The sequence below is a fragment of the Necator americanus genome, chromosome III (genome assembly GCF_031761385.1).
Source record: "Necator americanus strain Aroian chromosome III, whole genome shotgun sequence".
Classification (NCBI taxonomy): Eukaryota; Metazoa; Nematoda; class Chromadorea; order Rhabditida; family Ancylostomatidae; genus Necator; species Necator americanus.
The window spans coordinates 20,702,183-20,723,189 of NC_087373.1; the positions used below are offsets into that span (position 1 = coordinate 20,702,183).

Here is a 21,007-nt window from a genome sequence, read left to right on the forward strand (position 1 = left end):
TGAAAAGTTTTGCGAGAATACCTTTAGAAGAGCTCAACATTACATTTTGAAGACCCTGAGCTTGATGGTTTTCACTGAACGCAACGTTTTAATAACCATTTGCATCCACCTTATCAAACTTCCTGAGTGCCTTTCTCTTCGTACGTGTTCTTTTCCTAGCGGCATTATCAGTCTCATCACCTTCGTTTCTCCGAGATGTGGTAGTTCCGCGAATGGATGTCGGGCGATCACTGGCAACAGTGCGACGGCGCCTCCTCTGCAAAAAAAAAGAAGGCGTAGAGGGCACAAAAAGAGCTGATAAAATAAACAAGTAATCAATGTCAACAATACCCTTTCTACAAGCTTTCCACCAGCAATGCAGGAAGCGTTGGGAACAGGATCAACACACTGCCTTACAGTATCAATGTTTATGCCAGTTGCCCGAGATGTCCATTTATCAGGATCATTAAACAGCTCGAAACGACCTCTTACAAGCCTAAATGGTAACTCACTCCATACAAACTACCGCTAAAGAAATGAACACTACACTCAAATAACATCCAAGGGTTAAGAAATAAAGCCAGACCTACGCAAAAATTCTGTAGGTGAAGGATGGTCTGCATAACTCTTTCAGATAGCTGTAAACGTTTCCAAGAGTCCTACAGTAAAATGAAGAAGTTATAGTCGGGTCAAAAATACATGAAGTTCGATGCAGTTGCATTAGCGGTTGCGCTCAAAGTCAGCATACCACGAATCTGACGTGGTGAGGGAATGTGCGGGAAAAGCTAGAGCTAGAGATAGCTGAATCCAAGATGATTCCGCCCATTTTTCTTTAATTGTCGTTAAAAAAAATGTTGCGGAAAACATAGTTTTTCGCGACGATTCAAATTGCAAGGCACCACCCTTATGCAGGCGCTGCATCCAAGTGCGGGAGCTTGAAGATCAGTAAAGACTTCTCAACACCGTATCAAAGTGAAACCAATGAATCTAACGTACCTCGTAGGAATAGGCTGCTGAGTGAACCGGAACGTAAATTAGAAAACCGTTCTAACGCATCTCGTAGGAATCAGAGCAATTCCCATGCCTTTTTCACTATGGAAAGATGAACAGAACCACTCCGAGTCCCACAATTTACAACCCCACCTCTAGCTTTTCCCACGTACTCCTTCAGATTTGCTCTGAACCTTTTAAGGCCGAATTTAAGGCGGCGCGTTGGGACGGAAGTGGCACTCTTGCTCACTCTACCACCCCACTTCGAGCGCAACCGCTTACGCAATTGCACCGAGATTCAAGTCGCTTTGAACTGACTCTAATTGTTGCCGACACATGCTTCCGGGGTGCAATGTGTTCACTGGCGTTGGTGCAGCTGTTTTTATGCCAAATGTGCTTAATTAGTTCTTATGTATTCCCAAAAAAATCCTTTCTCATTGCATAAAGTCCTATTATCTTTGAATTATGGAAAAAGCTGAACTTGTCGGTTACAAATGTGAAACAAGAGTTAATTATCCTGGTTCTCGCTTCAAATTCATAACCGGCCTTTTCGTTGCTTTTTCGTTTGTTTTGCAGTCGGGGCATCTCTAGAAATTTGATTTGTACTGATCAGATTTCTGTTTTTCCCAACATTTTTTGTAATTGTCCATGATTAGAAATACTTTCTCGAACCCATTTACGTTAGAATAATCTTTGCATTGCTGTCCGAGCGTCTTAGCCACAATTTTAGATTCTGGGGATGGAATTGCTGTACCACTTTTCTCTTGTATTTGTCTCAATACCGACTTTGCTACGAATACGATTGTTAAGCAATCTTAATCACGCAAATATTACTTCTAAGAAGAACAAAAAACTATTGAAAAATGGAAGAAAGGAGTAATTTGCTACTGCTCATGTTATGTCTATCAATCATCTAAACAGGATCTCCCACTGGGGACGTAGCGCATGACGCCTACACAACAAGCCTGATTACGGCTGTACACGTACCGACGTTCATATCCTCAAATATGAGCCCAGCCAGCACGAAATCATTTGATTTTGGAATTTTAACTTGGGACGACTTTTGCAACGGGAAACAGTAAAGATGGTTACAGCAGATTCTCTGGGAATGCCTCCGAGACATTACGTGTTCAGTGGATAAACCAGGTGATACGGGTGCATACCAGCACACCAAATCACAATCTCCAGTTGTTCACTGAGATACAGACAACCGTCCAAGATACTCTTCAATATTCCATAGAGACGAAAACACTACACAGTTACACGGAAATATGTAAAAAGAAAGGGGTGAATTAACAAATAGAAAAGAAATAATTTTATTAAAAGCACATGTCATTTTGTGTAGTGTTCTAATAAGAGGACGGAAGCGAGTTTTGTCCAGATCTTGCCTTCAGGAAGTCTTATCAAGTGAACTCTTTTTCGTCCATGAGGTCAAAGATACAGGTTCCTCTGTCTAGAAATAAATTAGACTACAAAGAAGCTTTTGACTTGCAGGATAACGAGAATCCTCTTCCCGTTACTTTTGAAAGCTGGAATGTTCCGTTTTCAACAAAAATTTTCATATACGAAATTTGAAAATATCAAATGTATCTTTCTCTCATGTTTCTCGTGAGGATTTCTCTTGCTTCTAATAGGGTTACAAATCTAACATCACCTCACATCACGTCAGTGAATGTGTCTGGTTTTCCAAAACAATTTAGTAGCTTGTGAATTACAGGGTGCGATAGAATTATAAGTACACCTCATTTATGACACCACAATTTCATTTTCGCGCCCTGGTCAGGGTCTTAGCGGAGTTGTATGGAAGTACTCTATTCGTAGAGTCATGCTTAGTAAGTTTCGTGGATACTGACTGCAAAAGCCATAGTGAAGGCATCCGCACAAATGCGGAATAACGAATTCCGCGATCCTCCGGTTTGACTCGGAGAACAATCGGACAGATCATCAACAATATTCAAACGTTTGGCACATTCGAGGAGCGTCCAAGATCAGGACTCCTCACTGTGATGACGAATCAACTTGTGGACGTGTTCCGAAAGCGCGTCGACAGGAATCCGAAACGCACTATGTGTCTAGGGTTCACTCGTTATCGTGTTCGAAAAGCGGCTGTCCTTCCGGTCAAAAACAAGCAAGCCCACCCGAAGAAATGTCGTGCCCTTCTTGCCCAAACGCGCTCTGGAGAGCACCTCAGGACGGTGTTTTTCAACGAGACTCTTCGTTGTCGAGGCTGCTTTCAATCGACAAAACCATCATGTGCTTTCTATGACATCCCAAGAAGCTAACACGAAAGGTAGAATCGTAGATCGAGCGGCCCACTCGACTCAGGTCATGGTTTGGGCGGGTGTCTGTGCCAGCGGCAAGAGACCCTTAGTATTCGTCGGGTATGGGAGAAAATCGATACCTTCGTCCAGTAATCGTTCTCGTTTCCGAAGTGACTGAGTGCCGTTATCGCAACCGAGGAAGCCGTATTGAAAAATGAAGGTACTGTGCTGTTGCAAAGTGCATAAGAATTTCTTATGCAGAATTTAATAAGTTTCCCACTTTGTTTGAGCTAATATGACCTGACAAATTTTTTAGAATACTGTGTACTTATTGTGTGCTGATTGCCTGCCGAAGCATGATCCAGGCATGCTCGAAAATCCGCCGAGACCTACCTTACACGGTACTTTCGCGCCCACTTCTCGGACCTCTCGGAGTAGTCGCAAATAGTCTTCTACCTGGGACAACAATAACCCCACCTTCATACAAACAACCTCTGTGAAGATTTTTTTTTCGTACAAATAGAAGTGAGGAGGCAAGATGAGCCTACAAAACATTTGACAGTCACATAATAGACCAAGTTATTATGAATGTTAAATTGGGGTGCGACGGGTCTACTGGTGTCGAATTGGTGCGCCGATGCCAAATAGCTATAAAGTGAAAAGCGACGAGTCCACCAATGTCGAAATGGTGCGTCGACGCCAGATAGCTATAAAATGGGGTGCGACGGCTCTCACGGCGTAGAGTTGGTGCGCCGTCGCAACGAAGCTATGAAATAGGGTGCGACGGGTCCCATAGCGTAGGGGGCTAAACACTTCTTCTCATCCTTTCTTTTCCTTACTTAAAGGTAACGTACAACAGAACTGGCGATGTTGGGGTTTCTGCTTGCGAATACAGAGTTCGAGGTATGAATTACGAATCTGAGCGTGGCCTTGCCCAGAGACCCCTAGTCGTCTTAAAACACGGCGTAAGAAATCGCATTTGTTCGCGAGGAGCATTTGTTCCTAAGACGTATGTGAGAACACGTCACCCTCGTGCACGTCCAGCAACCAGTCGAGAATCAATAAGGTCTCCTCAGCAGCCTATCCGAGTAAAGAAAAATGAATAGGCTGCTGAGAGAACAAGAACGTGCACAAGGGTGGTAGGTTCTCGTAGAAATAAGGCAGTTCCTACGTCGTATCGAGGAGGGATTGAGCGTACCACGCTCATATCCGTAAGCTACACACCGAATCATATATTTGCTCAAAGAGACTCCAACATCATCAGTTTCTAAAAATATCCATAGTAGTCCATGCGAAAGCATCATCAATTTGTAACTCTGTTGTACTCTGACCTCACGAAGAACCACTATACTCTTCAATATGTGTCTCGACAGCTTCATTTTTTATGTACCTTTCAAAAGACGTCTCATATACACGTTAGCTCGAGGAAGAGCTATCTCATTGTATCGAGATAAGTGAAGGTCGTAACTGGATCATCAGCTGATAAAATACATTTCCTGGCTACTTTTTAATACAACTCAAGCGCAAAACGACCGGCACGTAACAAAGCTCGAGAAGGAATTTATTCGGAGGTATGGAGATGTTCGGATGACGATCGTTAGAAGGAAAAAAACAAGTATAACTTAGATCCGTCGTGATCAGTAAGCTCCGCCCATCCCTGTGAACACGTAAGCAGTGTTTCTAATGCAATGACATTTCGAAATTTACTTCTAAGAAAGCGAATAAAAAACATAAAGCTGGCAAAGTCGTCTTGAGAAGTGGAATTGGTAGAAAACGAAGAAGAGTTGCCAGGACATTCCTAGAAATATTAGAAAATAAATCAAAGACCGACTATTTGCTCAAGAGAAAAGAAGGTGCGATGTTATCCTTTCACCTCATCGAAAGCGCCAATCACCATCTAAGGTGAAAGTTCGCCCTATTGCTTTTGCATTTCGGGAAGGTTTCGCTCTAGCCTTCCAAATAGTGTCAGTAAAAGTGTATGAACCATAGGTAAATTCTAGACACTAACAATTCAACATATTCTGTAGTTCACTCTGCATAAATGCAAGAGCGAGCAGTCAATTGACGTTCAATTCGTTCATAGTCTTTCCATTATCTCAAACTTGCCAATTAGCGAACAATAGCTTAATATACCTCCATACTCAACAAATTAATACTCTACGTCATAGCCATGGTGTTGATACAGTAAAGACTATCCACGAGACTTGTGTCCCTAAGATGCATCTGCTGAAGTACCGTGCTCCTGAAAGGCATTTTCCGCACTTTATAAAACGACCAGTAGCAGAAAGAGTTACTCGAACGAGAATAGATGACAGCCTATCAATTTTAACATGACATATATTATATATATATATATATATATATATATATATAGACTTATTAATTTTAATACGCTAAAAAGCAAAATAAGAACTAAAATAGGAAAATAAGAATCCGAATAAGAAGAAAAGGAGGGGACGAAAGATATTCCAAACTTAAAACATAGTGCCACACTTTAAAATCTACGCAAAATTCAACGCTGCTATTCCTCATCTTTATAAATTTGAAGGGTGATTGTAGAAAAACACTGCAGCATGTTTTCTTTGTAGGCACTACATAAGCGAGTTGCATCGGTGAGATAGGAAGGGCATAAGGAAGGAGCACCGCAATGGTCTGCTGATGTTATTATTTGCTGCGTACGTTGGCACCTCCCTCCCTTAAAGATACTTAGTCGCAGATGTGGGTTCCCAATACGTGCACCCGATTCGTCCCATCTGTTTCAGCAGCACAACTCCTTCCTTTCATCGCTTCATCAGCGGACCATTGCGGTGCGTTCTGTCCCTTCGTGAGTAAGTGCTACCACCGCATACTCATACATCAACAAAATAAGTTGTAATAAAGAAAGAATATTGTATATACCTCTCTATATCTTTTCCATATGCATTAAAAAAAATGCGCACTCTTGCGATGATGCTTTTTGCTTGTTCACAAATCCTTTCTTCGGAAGATCTGGAAAAGTGTTCGAAATGTTGTTGATAGCGGGTAAAATTACTAAGTGTATATTCTCATAGCCCCAATTTACAGAACAGCTTTATGGAGTACCTCCCAGAGGATCTGGACTCTCTCCGAGATACGGAACCCAAAATTGGTTGCACATTTACTACATTGCAGGCTGAAATGCTTCCAACGCTATACACATTGCCTTTACAGATATTGTTCCTTAACTTATTTCTCTTTTCAATGAACAAAACGCAACTATGCATCTACTCTGTATCATCTATGAAGGCTGAGTGTTAAGGGTAACTTACGAGTATTATCCATTTGCTGTGACCCACTGACCACATACAAATCAAACATTTCATTCCTGAGTGCCTAAATTTGAGGTTAAATGAGACGACTCGGAGAGACCTGGGACACCTATGCGATCGATGGTCGATCGATACATGAAATACTCTGATTAGTACAGCAACAGTGCTTGTAGGAACAGAACAGATCGTTGCAAAACGTCCCTCTACCTCATCCATATCAAACTCCTTCTCTATAGGTGCCGACTGTTCCTCCATAGCAGGTTGATTCTAAATGATAACATATCATAAAAAGAAATCACAACAACGTCAAGCACTGAGTCGTAACAACATTCTAACTTGGTGCAGATTAAAGCAAGAATCAGAATCAGGAGCAGTCCACTTCCTGCAACTCAGTGGAAATCCAACTCGAGTTTGGTAGCTCAATTTTTGCTTGTTGGCTTCCAGCTTATCATATGGACCAATACTGCTGAAAAGAATATGCGATTGGGAATTCTCTTAAGAGCAAAACCAGTTAGCAATATTGAGTTAGCACAATACGTATAACAAATTGTCATGCCATATAATAACGCGATTAGTCCGTGTGCGTGTCACGAATATACTCCATAATGATGCAAAAGTCTACACCGTCGAGGACCGAACCATCGCCGCCCACTTGGCAGGTGAGCACTCTATCATTGGACCATCGTCCAGAGCATCTTATATGTTGGTGAGGGTAAATGAACTTTTATGTGAATGTATACTTTCGAATTTGCAAACCATAATCCTATATAATAACGGCATTATTATGTTTACCTGTGTGTTACGAAATTCCGGAGAGGGAGTGGGACGGGTCCCACGGTTCATTAGTGCGCCGACGTCAGATAACTATAAAAGGGGGTGCAATGGATTACATGACGTCAGATAAGTATAAAAAGGGGTGCAACGGGTTCCATGGCGTCGGATTGGTGCGCGGTGTAAAATGTAGCGGTTAGAGGTTCCGCTTCCTGCACGACGATAGGAGGTTTGAATCCGCCTTAGTGCTCACCAAGCTTTTCATCCCTCCGGGGTCAATAAATTGGTACCAGACTTGTCTGGAAGGATAAAAACACTGACCTCACACATCGGTAAGCCACCGCAAGTCATTGTATAGGCCAGTTACACGTTCGTAATCCTCAAGCGATTCTGAATTGAAGTGAACGTGGGGACGCATCCCAAACGGATTGATTGGCGCCAAAAAGTTTATCCACTTAATCCTTCAATATGCATACATCCGTCCGAACAGCTACCAGCTAAAGCCGGACTTCAAACTTTCTGTGGTGTTCGCTTCGCTCGCCTTCACCAATTAATAAGAATTAACAGTAGTTACGATTTCTGTGAAATTAGAATTGTTTTTTTTTTCTCTGCCAATGCTTTGCTTGATTTTTTTCCTTGAAATTTAGGCAGATTTCATAGATGGAAGTTTTCATAGTTTTCTTCCCAAACACATCAATTCTACATTTGAAGAACCTTCAAACTTGATTGTACATCTACATTTCGTTGAAACCTCCACATTTTTTTAAATGTATGAGTTCTTTTCTTTTTTTCTTAGCAATTAGCACAGGATGATGTGCTAATTGCTAACATGAAATGACGTGAATGTACTATTGTAATGAAAAAAACGTTCTACGTCACATCAAGTAAACGGTTGGTTACTACCTAAGCAATCGTTTGCATGCCTGCTTCCAATATTGTGAAAAAAAGACGTCACCAAACTGAGGCGAACGAAAGGTGTATTTGACAACCCGAGGATTGATCTCCATTTAATGGTACCGTAGAAGCCGCATAATGGAGTAACGTGCTACCAGCGTGCTCTGCTTTCATTGCAGGTAGTATCTCAGTAGATCAGAAAACCACATTGCAGGACGTTTAATCAGGGGAGTGGAGATTTTGTAACAGATTCTTGTTTACCGAGGATCAAAAGCGAGCTGAATGGAACTTTTTCCAACGATGGATGAAGTAGGAATGGATCTCTCTAAAACCAGGCCTGGACAGTATTAAGAATAATTCCGAAGTTCCCTGTTTTCTAAATTGAAAACTTCGGTTATTTTGTACCACCTTTGTATAGTCGGATCAAAACGACATGAATCATGAGCAGTTGCGTAGAAGGCTGCGCTCAAAGCGGTGGAAGCATCGGTTGAAATCGGGATGGTTCCATGGCGAACTGCAGAGATGGGTGGCGATAGCGAGAATCTTTACACGACCTCAAAAGCAACGCTCCACCGCGCCGTTTCGAGCGCAGCCTCTTACGCAACTTTCCGTGCTTCAGGTCGTTTTGACCCAAGTATATAAGTACTTTGTAAATAACAACATGCCACACAAGCCTAGAATCGTGCGCTAATTCAGAGCTACTCTACTTCGTATTTGATTATCCAAGGGTCTCAGAAAAAACTAGCATATTGTGCCAACTTGTTGGAAGGAAATACTATTCAGGAACTCATAAATACACGTGAAAAGAAGGAACAAATTCGAACTAGTTTACAGATGAGCTCAATGAGAACCGTCTCTCTCCTTTCCCAAGCAACTCTGTTGCACAACATAACACGTATTACATTACCCATCTCCAGTAATTGAACAGCATGTTGACGCTTAATTACACGAACCCATGGGAAAAAATCCTAAATGGTTCATTTAGAACCGGCTATCGTTTTATTTTTAGTCTCTACATTGTAGATTTCTTTCGAAAAAAAGAAAGATATGAGATAACCTCAAGCACAACACATCTTATTCCTTCCTTTGAGTGGAAAAAGAGAGATAATGAGGAAACAACCTCCTGACAGAGTCAACCTCCTCGTCCAGCTCCGAAATGCTATATAGAGCAGGTTGAAGTGCAAAAAATACCAGGCAGTTGTGGAATGTGAGCAATCTTTGACTTCAACTTGGTCTCTCCATAAGAATGTCCAAAATGAAAGATATTATTAGTACTAGTATTCGGATAAAGAAGCAAATAGATGGAGTCGCAAAATCTAAACTCTATACCCCACTCGGAGCACACCGTAAAATATGTCATAAAAACTTCGAAATAGAAGTAGAACTTACGATACCGTGTTTCGAGCCTTGCATACGCTTGCTGAAGCGTCAAACTCTTCTTGTTTTAATTTATGTTAGACTACTGCTCGACGGATTGTTTATGTCATCATTCGTCCAAGAAAATGCGAAAATTTCATTCTAGGCACGCAATGCTTCTCCAGACATACAGTGCTGAGACACACACACACACACACACACACACACACACACACACACACACACACACACACACACACACACACACACACACACACACACACACACACACACACACAAATTGCACACGTTGCATTGCAGCTCTATGAATTCTCCACGTATCTATTTCCTTGCACTTTTGTCTCAACTTGGCAGCATCCCATCTTCAGAAAGTGGAAACACCCACACAAACGGCTGCTTAAATAGTACCCAACAGTTAACATGATCTGATGTGTAACTTATCTTTATCAGTACGTTGTTTACCTCATTTAATGTTAAAACACCATTCTCTGATAATTGTTGGTGGAAATCAGGAGGTACATTCATACTTCGAGTAATGTTTTCAAATTGTATCTATATTATATTGGTATCGAAAGGGTGTTTGGAGCTGATGGTTGAATATTCTCCAAATGTAGAACTGACGCGTTTAGAAGGAAAACTGTAATCTTTCGTCCTAATTTATAATAAAATAGAAAAGGAAAGCGTTGTTAAAAAAACACAAATTTAATTTTACAGAAAATGCCACTACTATGAAAATTTTCATTGATTAGTGAAGAGGAGCGGAGCGAATACCACAAAAAGTTTGAAGTCCGGCTTTAGCCGGACATTCAGACTGGTATATCATAATCATGCTATATTATAACGAGCCTTGTCTGTCACGTGTGTGTATGTGTGTATGTGTGCGTATGTGTGTATGTGTGTGTGTAAGCGTCAGTCTTGAAATTCGAAAAGGGGGTGCGAGGGGTCCACCGGCGTCGGATAGGTGCGCCGGCGCCACATAACTATAGAAGGATGTGTGCTCGGCATAGTCTCCCATATATTAGAAATAGTACCGCCCGGCCCCGATATATAATCTGGTGCGACGGGTCCACCGGCATCGGGTTGGTGCGCCGGCGCCAGATACATAATCTGGGTGCGACGGGTCCACCGGCATCGGGTTGGTGCGCCGGCCCAGATATATAATCTGGGTGCACCCGAATTTGACGGGTCCACCGGCATAGGGTCGGTGCGCCGGCCCCAGATATATAATCTGGGTGCGACGGGTCCACCGGCATCGGGTTGGTGCGCCGGCGCCAGATACATAATCTGGGTGCGACGGGTCCACCGGCATCGGGTTGGTGCGCCGGCCCCAGATATATAATCTGGGTGCGACGGGTCCACCGGCATCGGGTTGGTGCGCCGGCGCCAGATACATAATCTGGGTGCGACGGGTCCACCGGCATCGGGTTGGTGCGCCGGCGCCAGATATATAATCTGGGTGCGACGGGTCCACCGGCGTCGGGTTGGTGCGCCGGCGGCGGATAGCCCTTTATGACTCCTCAGGGCGTCTATTTCCTTCTCCGTTCGCCTCAAGTTGGTAAAATGCCTTCCTCAGAAAGTGGAAACATGCACGCTAACGGACATACATGCACAGAACGTTATCTTTATCAGTAGGATAAAATCTTTCACGTCATTTTGTGCTAAAACATCATTCTTTGGTAACTCTTGGGGGAAACATGAGGAAAACCGTATTTCGAGTAAAACTTCCAGATTGTGTCTACACTTTTAATTGATTTTCTTGAGCTGTGGCTAAGATTGGTATTATATCATAGTCATATTATTATAGTCTTTATTAAACAACAGCTAACGTAAATCTTGCCCATAAAGTGGCAATATCCAATGGGTACCCAACTGGAGATGGTGCTTCCGACAAGCACGACATCCCTCTCGAAGATCCAACGTGGTGGATGGCCCCGAAAAGCTCCCTTTCTGTCTACCTTATATATCTGATGATATGAGCAAAGCGGCACGGAGCTGCCTACGAAAAGCAGGTCTAGAGAATGACGTGAGGTATGTGGAAATGAGCTGACCCTTGAGGATCGCTGGAAACCTCCAGCGATCCTCAAGGGTCAGCTGGTACGTAATCGTGCGCATGATCGACTCTGCACAACTCCCAGCTGCGTGGTTTGGCCGTATGGCATAGAAGGTAATTGCATGATATCAGGAGTAGTGTATCGTATTACGTGCAGGTTGTGCGGTGACGATTATATACGGGAAACGGGACGTCCACTGTGTATTAGGTTCAGGGAGCATCTAGATGGACTCGCAAAATCTGAATTCTTCACCCCACTCGGAGCACATATAGAAGCACACATAGTAGAATATCATCCAAACTCTGAAGTAGAGGTAGAAGTTAGTATATTATCCTACGAGTTCGAGATCACAGCACGCACAACACTAGAGACATTTTGGATAACCGCCAAAATTCCGAAAAACAACAAGAAGGATGAGTGCATTGTTATCACAAATGAGCTATCCCCATATCAAGAGCTATGCGGGTTTTGATCGTGAGATCGGACCGTGAGGTCCTTATATAAAACCCTTTTTCAATCTTGTTTAGAACTATTCTTGTACAAGGTGAAAAGATTGGGACAATTACGGATATAACGAAAGTCCCAATGGTTCTACAGCAACTTTTATTTGAACTGGCACCGTGAGAAGACTACTGTCAGGATATGATAAGGACAGGTAAACGGCTTTTCAAATGTTTGAGCATGAGCATGAAGGATGATGCATTGCAGTCGCAAACGACTCAGCCATATCAAGAGATCTGTGTGGGTTTTGATCTACGTACGGCGACGTGTCAGGTCCCTTATTAAAACTTTTATAACTCATAGTTGTGGTACGTGGTGGTCTGTTGCGTTACCAAGTCTAGCTAATGAGGTAAGCACTAGCCAATGTGTTGCTGTTTGAGTTTGCCTACCGTTTGGATGCTTTCTGTAAGGTGATGAGGCGCTTGAGAGGATAAAACACTAATGGTTTTGATTTTTCCAGGCTCTTCTAGGCGATAACGCGAAAACGTTAGCTGTTGTTTAGTAAATACGATCAATACCAATCTTGGCTACACCTCAAGAAAATCAATTAAAAACTACGTTTCAACATGCCGAGATTCAAAGACAGTCGAACATGGACAATGTATCCACATTATATTGATATCGAAAGAGTGTTTGAAGCTGAAGATTGAATATTCTCTATATGTAGGAGTGACGCGTTTAGAAAAAAAAAACTATGGAATCTTTCGCCTTTCTTTATGATAAAAAAAGATAAAGAGAGACTGTTAGGGATACACAAGTGTAATTTCACAGAAATGGACACTAATATTGATTTTCGTTGATCACTGAAGGGGAGCGAAGCGAACACCAAAGAAAGTCTGAAGTCCGGCTTAGGCGGAACGTTCAGACTGATATATATATATATATATATCAGTATATATATAATCTATATATATATCTGTATATGTATACATATATCATATATATATATATATATATATATATATATATATATATATATATATATATATATATATATAGATTGAGTAATACATAAATTAATACGTAATACGTAAATTGAGTATAGTATATATACAGTAAATTGAGTAATACATGAAACCAAATTTCTACCACTACAAAAGAATAGGTGAGACCAATGGATTGTTTTTTTTTAAGGTTTTTTCTATACCTGTGCAGATGTTCATTGTTGATGTCGGTGAAATCGTTTCTCTTGCTACTCAAGATCGCTGTCGAAAGACAGCGTGGAATTCTAATGAATATAATCACTGTATCTATGAAGAGGTAGACTTAAAATTTGAGTATTTCACAATAAATAGTAAGTGTGAATTTTTATAAGATCAAAGGCGATCACATCGCCTCGTTGGGCGGATAAGGCGCTTGGTCGGATTAATCGTGTTCGATTTCACCCTTTTAGACTCTGAAGAAGGCGATATAGCCGAAAGGTTAGCCACGAATAAAGGACAGTAACAACCTAGTGTTTGGCTCAACTAAAGAAATCAATTAGTTAGCTTTGATTCTGCTTCCTGATATACATCCTATCGTTGTTACATAAATAACATCTTTTTCTCCTCGTTTTCCTTTGACTATTCATTCATTAAAGAATACTACAACATTCCTCTTCCTCATTACATCCTTCTTCTTCATTAGAACTTCCTTAATTAAATGTTTAATTTTTCTGTAAATTTGTTTCACTAGCTCATACAAATAGAATAATGATCGCTACGCTTGTACTAGCTGCAGCGGCGATCCTTGCTTCAGGTGTGAAAAAGGCTACACCTAACCAGCTTGGGTTCCCCATGATCGACCTCCAAAGACAGATAGATTTTACTTCGCAGCGGTTGACGGTCAGGAAGTATTTTTTGAGTAATTTCGCCAAAACGTGATGTTCTTGGATGAGTAGCTCCACACTCCTATACAGCATCTACTATCCCTGCATATCTGTGCTTTCCATGATCTGTTGTTAATGTATGCAATCCCGATCTCCCAGTTCCGCAAGAGTAAATAAGTTAGACCCGAGAGAAGACGGAAATGACTAAAACGGCGTGGTCAGACGACCATAGCAGAAAGAATGTCGATAAAACATTTGTCCTGCTCGTTAATCGTGCAAACCTATGATGATCCTGAAAGTCATCAAAACTTTTCTCAGAGACATATATGCGCAGTGGATACACTAATGAGGCTCTTTTAGTACCATGTTGTACGCCGTGGACTCTTTTTTGCTTGAAGTGCTCTGTATCCAAATTACGTAGTTTAATATATAGTAGGGTCAAAGCGACATGAAACACGTACGCAATTGCGCACGCGGCTTCTTTCGAGGCGCTCCGGTGCAACGTAGTGGCTAGGAGCGTGGTGAAATCCTTGCTGGCACCACCCATCGCTGCAGTTGGCGACGGGCCCACCTTGGCTCCAACCGCTGCCTCCACAGCGCCGTTTCGAGTGCGTATGCACATCAACTACACTCGTGTTTCATGTCGTATTGATCCGACTATAATCGATGAAACACTAACATACAAATCCTTTGATGAAGTCAACATCAAAACAAAGTATTCGTGCTCATTTGGTAGACAATAGGTGGTCCACCTCAAGATCCTTGTCTAGCCAAACTAGCAGATATGCAAACTCTTATACATAGGTGCAATAGGGAGGAGCGCACCTTCCTCAGGTGAAGAGGGTCTAAGTGCTCATATATGCATTAGCAGCAATAAGCCGTTACTATGAAAGCTATTCGCAAATCGTAATTAGTCTTCTCCAAACCTATGTTTGATGTGTGCGCGAAGTGTACATTGCTCCGAGATCACAGTAACTTAGTAACACTTACCTTACGTCGTCAACGGAAGAAATCTCAGGACGGTAACTCTGCTTTACCCTCATCTCTTCATGTCCGAACATGTTATCATTTTCCAGGATTTCCTCTTAAAAATATCGATGAATTTTCCAGAAAGAGGACCAAAGTGCGCTTCAAAATGACAAGACATTTAGGCGCAGATATTTATGTTCGGCGCTGAATGTGTTCCTAGAGTGTCTGTGAACCCTTGCCACACACACACACAGGTACTAAGAAATATTATTATTCTGAAGACTACAATATACGAAAGCTAGTAAGGAGTCAAGTATTTCTACAAGTGCGTCGCTGTTGATATAATACATACACTGAATTTCATCAATGTTTACGACCACGTCATTCAATCTAGGAAGCGTACCGTTCCAATTGCTGTCTAACGTTGATGTCGTAAGGTGCTCCATGTGAAACGGAAGGCGGTGCTGCTTCCAATCCTAAAATGAGAGGATATATCAAACTTATGGCAAAATAACTCCGAACAAAAAAAGTGATGGATGACTGACAAATCACTTCCTGATAAGAAAACAAGATGTTATGGAGACGAGAAGCATGGCGCCGTTTCATAAGTGGTTGCGCCTGAAGCGGCGCGGTTGAGCAAGCGGTTGCAATCGAGATGGGACCCTCGCCAATTCCACTCCCAGCGGTTTGAGTGGTGCTAGCAGTAGTTTCACCTCGGCTGCACTTGCTGCTCCGTGTTGCTGCTTTCCTACATTCGTTTGTAATTCGGTTTCACAGTTTTACAACGTCGCACCATATGATCAGTGCTATTCGCTTTCGTTTCTTCGCGATAAATCAGACGCACTAGATGGTACGTAGTGCGTAATTTTCAGCACAGAGTCGCATCCTGAATACTTCTGTAGCTGCGCAAGCGGTTCCACTTGAGATGGAACCTCGCTAACTCCAGTCGGACTGCAGAGACGAGCAAGTTCCCTAACACACCAATTTGAGCGCAACCACTCTCGTGATTGATTAGGATCCGAGTCATTTTGTCGTTTGAAGAAAATTACTCGAACGGCTTAAATTATCAAGCGGGCATGGCGCGTCCGAGTGCATCATACAGTTGTGAAGGGGGATAATTTCATCCCCAATCTTTTACGCACCTTCGTCGGGAGCGAGGCAAACCGCCACGCGTTCGGGAAAAACAACGCAGTGGTAGAAAAATAACCCACAATGAAAATAAATTAATTTCTTCCTAACCAACGGTGTATAAAAAGTATGCAGAGGCATTCCTCTTTGCGGTTCATCTTTGGGCCCTTAGAGTGGATCCAAAAAGCTTCCAGAGCCTTGTGCGCCGCAATACTAGGTTCGCACGCCAAAATCGTGATTTTAACTTCAAAATCTTCTCCGTTATGACGCCGCACCTTATGACCACCTAATTCAATGGAGTCACATGGTCTCCTTTTGCCGTCCAGGTGTTCTTTGATTCGAATATATTGCGGTCTAGCTGTTTTTCCTATGTATCCGTCACCACACTGCGCACAGGAAGATAAACAACACATGAACTCATGCAATCACCCTCGTTGTTATCCTGACATACCGATCTTATAGGCGACTGTAAATAAGCTTTTGCTTAAGATTACTAGCAGGAGACCCACGATGCCAATGGATTCTTCAAGATTAACCTTCCACACGCACCGTCGGATAGCAATGCTAACCTCATCGGAAATAAAAGGTGCACAAAAGGATACTTTCTCCATACCAGACTTGTTTCGGATTTGTGCTTTCTTACTCATAGGCCGCAATTTTCCTAGCAAGTCCGAAAGATTCTTCTCTTTCCTCTCTTCCAGTGCAAACGAGGTGGCTGTGCGGAACATATTCCGTACTACGACTTTTTAACTTGAGTGGGATGAGCAGAAAGAAAGTGAACTAGTTATTCTTACTACTGGGCTTGCGGTACCATTATGTCATGTGCGTTCTGTTTGAAATATGCATTTGGACGTTTACGAAGGGTAATTCCATTCTTCTCTAGCCTTATCCCGAATGAACTTTATATACTCCGACTGCTCATTTACTTCCTTGAAACAATTGTCTACCTCCGCTTGAAACTAACATACAAGGAAACAGTCGATATATCGGCAAAAGAGCATGCTTCCCAAATCGGTGCCTCAATTTGAGCCACGAAAGCAATGGCGAGCGTTGGCGCCAGCCGTTCTCCCATAGCAGAACCCCTGATTTGTGCAAAATAGTTGCCCGATCATCTAAAGACTGTGTATTTGAGACATTCTCTGAGAACAACCATCTACTGCTTGACAAAAAAGCCATACAAGTTGATTGAGCTGTGGTGTTCAGTTAAAAGCTCAAGAACTGCCTGCATAGTGGAGTCGTTAGATACGTTAGTGTACAATGCAGTAACATCGAAAGATTCAACTACACATTAGTTATCAAAATGCATGTTCTTTAAGTGGTCCAAAAATATGGGTGTTCGTAAGATGGGCTGGTACAAATTTCAGCATCTGCACCAGCAGTCTGTTTAAGAATCAAGCGATCCTGTCTGTGAGGCCTCCCACGCAGCTAATGGTATGATAGTCTTACCTTGAACATTGAACGATCTTCAGATGTCAGCTTACTGTCGGAGGTCAGCTTGCGAGTTTTTATTAGAAGGTACAAAATACGACCTACCTATAACTCTGTTTTAAGCCGAGTTGCAGTCGAACATGGTAAATGCGCTGATTTACTGGTACTCATCCATACCCTCTTTGGATCTCCCTCACTAGAGTAGGCGCAACCGGTTAATTGCGAGGGTCGGTGGCGCATCCCCAGATGGGAATAAGGGGCTAATTGCGGACCAAAAGCGTGCCCAGAGACGAGGCTGAATTCAGGGCATGGACTCCCTGTTTCTGCTGAGCCAGAACTGAGTTACTACATCTTTGTAACCACACGTCGGTCCGACCAGGTCCCAAAGCCTGCAATCAATTGACTAGGAGGTGCAAGGGAGGGGTTCTGAGACGCCTCCAACAAATAAGTTCTATTTGTCCAGTCTAGGAAGGCGAACATTCTCCCACAAACCGATGGTACTAGAGGTTTGCAACCTGCCCATGGGCTTTAAAATTTCACACATGTCACAGTAATAGAAAAGAGTCTCCTGATTTCAGAGGAAAGCCTGGTACGGTAGGAAGACGGGGTTTGCAGAAGTCATGTAGACTACCGAAACGGAAAAGGACTAGGATGGCGACCTGCACATATAAGGCCCGTACACTTGCATCGGAAGTGGCCATCGAAGATCTGATGATGCAAGCCAAAATGATTAGGAACGACGTCATCGGACTGACCGAAACGAGGCGACGCCACCTTCTCAACGCCATATATGAAACTGGGGAAATGTTCTTAGGAATATGCGACAGTAGAGGAGTTGGCGTCCTCGTCAACACGAGTATAACAAAGGACAACGACTCTTTTGAACAACTTACGACGCGAATCGGACGTCTGCGGATGAGATGTGGTTCAATGCCAACTTTAACTATCTTTGTCGCCTACGCTTCAACATCAAGCTACGAAGAAGAAGAAGAAGTGAAAGCTTTCCAAATGGACGTGGAGAAGTTCTACAGAGAAGATCATGCTTTCCACAAAGTCAAGATTAGTGATTTCAACCCCAAAACTGGCCCGAGAAGAACGCATGAGGATCTTCACATCGAGACCTACGGCCTACAGTGGAATGAACAGGGGAGAGACCTTCACCATGACGACTAAGACCATCTGTGGGAACTCGCAATTCCAGAAACCTTCCTCTCTACGCTGGACGTGGGAGTCACCTGGTGGAGGGTGCCGTAATGAAATTGACCACATCATCGTCAGTGAAAGGTTCTGTCATTTCATCGAGAAGGGGAATTGAGAAAATCATCTGCGACTTCTACTCTGATCTCTTCGACAGCCATGTTCTCTTGGCCCCTCACCATCCGAGGGAAGATGGAAATGTCATTTCAGAGGTACGCAAGATCCCTAAACAGTGGAAGACCAGCAAGACCGTGTTGTTGTACAAGAAGGGAGATCTACATTACATCGGCAGTTTCGGCTTACTGTCCGTCATCTACGGTATCACGAGAGTACAAGATCTCGATACAGGCTCTGTCCCATCGACTTGAAGAAGGCCTTCGACTGAGTTGAGACAATGGCGGTCATGGCAGCCTTGGACAACCAAGACGCTCCTACAACAAATAAAAGTATTTCGAGAGTTGTACAGCAATTTGACGACCGGAATTTCGGCATTCTACAAGAATATCATCATTAACGTGAAGAGGGGTCTAACAGGGTGATACAATCTTTCCTAAAATCTTCACGGCCACCCTCGAGAAGGCAGTGCGAAGGGAATGGGACGACTTGAGAGTGACGTTTGCGCTTTGTTGATGACACCGTTCTGATAGCATCTAGCATCAGTCAAGCAGAACGAATGCTGACCGAACTCGACGAAACATGTGGATGCATCGGCCTTCAACTGAATATGCAAAAGACGATGTTCATGCGGAACGGATGGGTCTCGGATGCCCCATTCACGCTCAACGGAACGAACATATCCGAATGCTACGTTTATCTGGGTCGGGAAATGATCCCCGAGCTGGGCAGGAGGAGACGAATGGCTTGGGGAGCGTATAAGAGCATCGAGGATCTAGTGAAGAAGAACAAGTACATCCTGCTCCGTGCTCACCTTCTCAACACCACCATACTTCCTGTTTTGACCTATGCTTCGGAAACCTGGGGCATTTCGCAAGCAGGAAGAAAACGCGATGAGCTACATTAAACGCGCATTTGAGAGAGTGATGATAGGATTATTCCGATTCACGCAAGTGAGGGACGGGATTTAAAGTTCTCTTCTACGTCAACGATGGAAGATTAAAGACGCTTAAAGTTTGCCAAGGAAAGTAAAGTAAGGTGGGCCAAATACATGATGCGCTTTAACGACAACTGTTGGGCCAGAACCATGAGCGAGTGGGTTCTCCGCGATATTAAGCGCACTAAAGTAAGACCACCGACCCAATGGTCAGATTTCTTTACGAAGTCTTTCAAAGAAAATTATGATTCTTTTTGTGTCCCACGCGAAAGGAGGAACCACTGGACGACTCTGGCACGCGGTCAGGACAGATAGAAAAATTACTGGCGTCCGCTTCACCAGTTTGAAGATCGAAGGGAGTCAAGGTAGTCAAGGTAATCCATACTCTATTGAGTCTACATTGTTGCCCTAGAAGTTCTTCGACAGTAGAAGAGCGATAGAGGGATCTGTATTGGAGGTGACATAATGTGAGTGGTTCGTCTAGGTGACGAGCAGTGATCACAAACTCCCCACCCTTGTTATTAGTAGATGATCTGATAGTTTTAGGCTTGACAAGCTCACGAACTTTCCTAATGCCTAAGCGCTGTTCTGGAGTTATATTGCTGAAACGTCAGTCACGAATAACGGATAATAACAACCTCGTGCCCGACTCACTTAAAGAAACTCAAATACTGAAACATCACTATGCCGAGATTTATTAAAAATCGTACATGGAGACTTACAAGGTGCATAAAAAGTTTGTAAAGTTGCTTATAACCTCTTATATCTCTATATCTCTTCTGACTTAAAGAAGGCATTTTATTCGATTGAGACGAAAGTGGTCATTGAGGCCTTGGACGACGAAGGCGTCCCTAAAGTCCCTTAAAACATAAAGATACATCGTGAGTTATATACCTACTTCACAATCGAAATTTCCCCATTCTACAATAATGCCACAATCGATGTGAAGAGAAGGGTTTGACTGCGTGACACAATCTTCAGATATTCAACGCAACTCTCGAGAATGCGAGGATTAGAATGGGATAATCTGGAAGTAAAAATTGACGCCTGGTAGTTACACCATTTTCGTTTCGTTGATGGCGTCGTTTTGATAACACCAAGCGCAGTCAGGAGAAACAAATCAAATGCTACTCAAATGTGGTGGAAACGTGTAAAAAGATCGGTCTCCAGCTGAATCTGAACAAGACTATGTTCATGAGACTGGATGGGTTTGTAAGACGAAATTCTCCCTCAACGGAACGTGTATATTTGAGCTCTCCAGCTATGTAGTTCAAGGTCGTGAAATTAACATGGTGAACAACCTAAATTCCGATATA

At 42.8% G+C, this 21,007-nt stretch overlaps 4 protein-coding genes across 6 annotated transcripts; 3 read left to right on the top strand and 1 right to left on the bottom strand.

The window, feature by feature from the left end:
- Positions 1 to 23: 23 nt before the first annotated feature.
- RB195_010289 (uncharacterized protein) lies at positions 24 to 17,087 on the bottom strand (the record flags this gene model as incomplete). Of its 3 annotated transcripts, XM_064191218.1 has the most annotated exons (12): positions 89 to 256; positions 331 to 475; positions 566 to 596; positions 4,621 to 4,697; positions 6,129 to 6,218; positions 6,312 to 6,381; positions 6,518 to 6,581; positions 6,725 to 6,784; positions 6,854 to 6,983; positions 14,909 to 15,002; positions 15,291 to 15,363; positions 16,585 to 16,743. In XM_064191218.1, 12 exons carry the CDS (start codon positions 16,741 to 16,743, stop codon positions 89 to 91), a joined length of 1,161 nt encoding a protein of 386 aa, XP_064048801.1. The 3 variants fall into 3 exon arrangements, with proteins under 3 accessions (XP_064048799.1, XP_064048801.1, XP_064048800.1); XM_064191216.1 differs by lacking the exons at positions 566 to 596; positions 4,621 to 4,697; positions 16,585 to 16,743 and adding exons at positions 24 to 32; positions 16,980 to 17,087 and having other exon boundaries at positions 110 to 256; XM_064191217.1 differs by lacking the exons at positions 566 to 596; positions 4,621 to 4,697.
- Positions 17,088 to 18,094: 1,007 nt separating this feature from the next.
- On the top strand, positions 18,095 to 18,616 carry RB195_010290 (uncharacterized protein; the record flags this gene model as incomplete). The annotated part of the gene is made up of 1 exon (XM_064191219.1): positions 18,095 to 18,616. The coding sequence occupies one exon, from the start codon at positions 18,095 to 18,097 to the stop codon at positions 18,614 to 18,616; it is 522 nt and encodes a 173-aa protein (XP_064048802.1).
- An 80-nt stretch (positions 18,617 to 18,696) lies between these two features.
- RB195_010291 (uncharacterized protein) lies at positions 18,697 to 19,008 on the top strand (the record flags this gene model as incomplete). Its single annotated transcript, XM_064191220.1, has 1 exon — positions 18,697 to 19,008. The coding sequence occupies one exon, from the start codon at positions 18,697 to 18,699 to the stop codon at positions 19,006 to 19,008; it is 312 nt and encodes a 103-aa protein (XP_064048803.1).
- A 305-nt stretch (positions 19,009 to 19,313) lies between these two features.
- On the top strand, positions 19,314 to 19,661 carry RB195_010292 (uncharacterized protein; the record flags this gene model as incomplete). Its single annotated transcript, XM_064191221.1, has 1 exon — positions 19,314 to 19,661. One exon carries the CDS (start codon positions 19,314 to 19,316, stop codon positions 19,659 to 19,661), a length of 348 nt encoding a protein of 115 aa, XP_064048804.1.
- Positions 19,662 to 21,007: the final 1,346 nt, after the last annotated feature.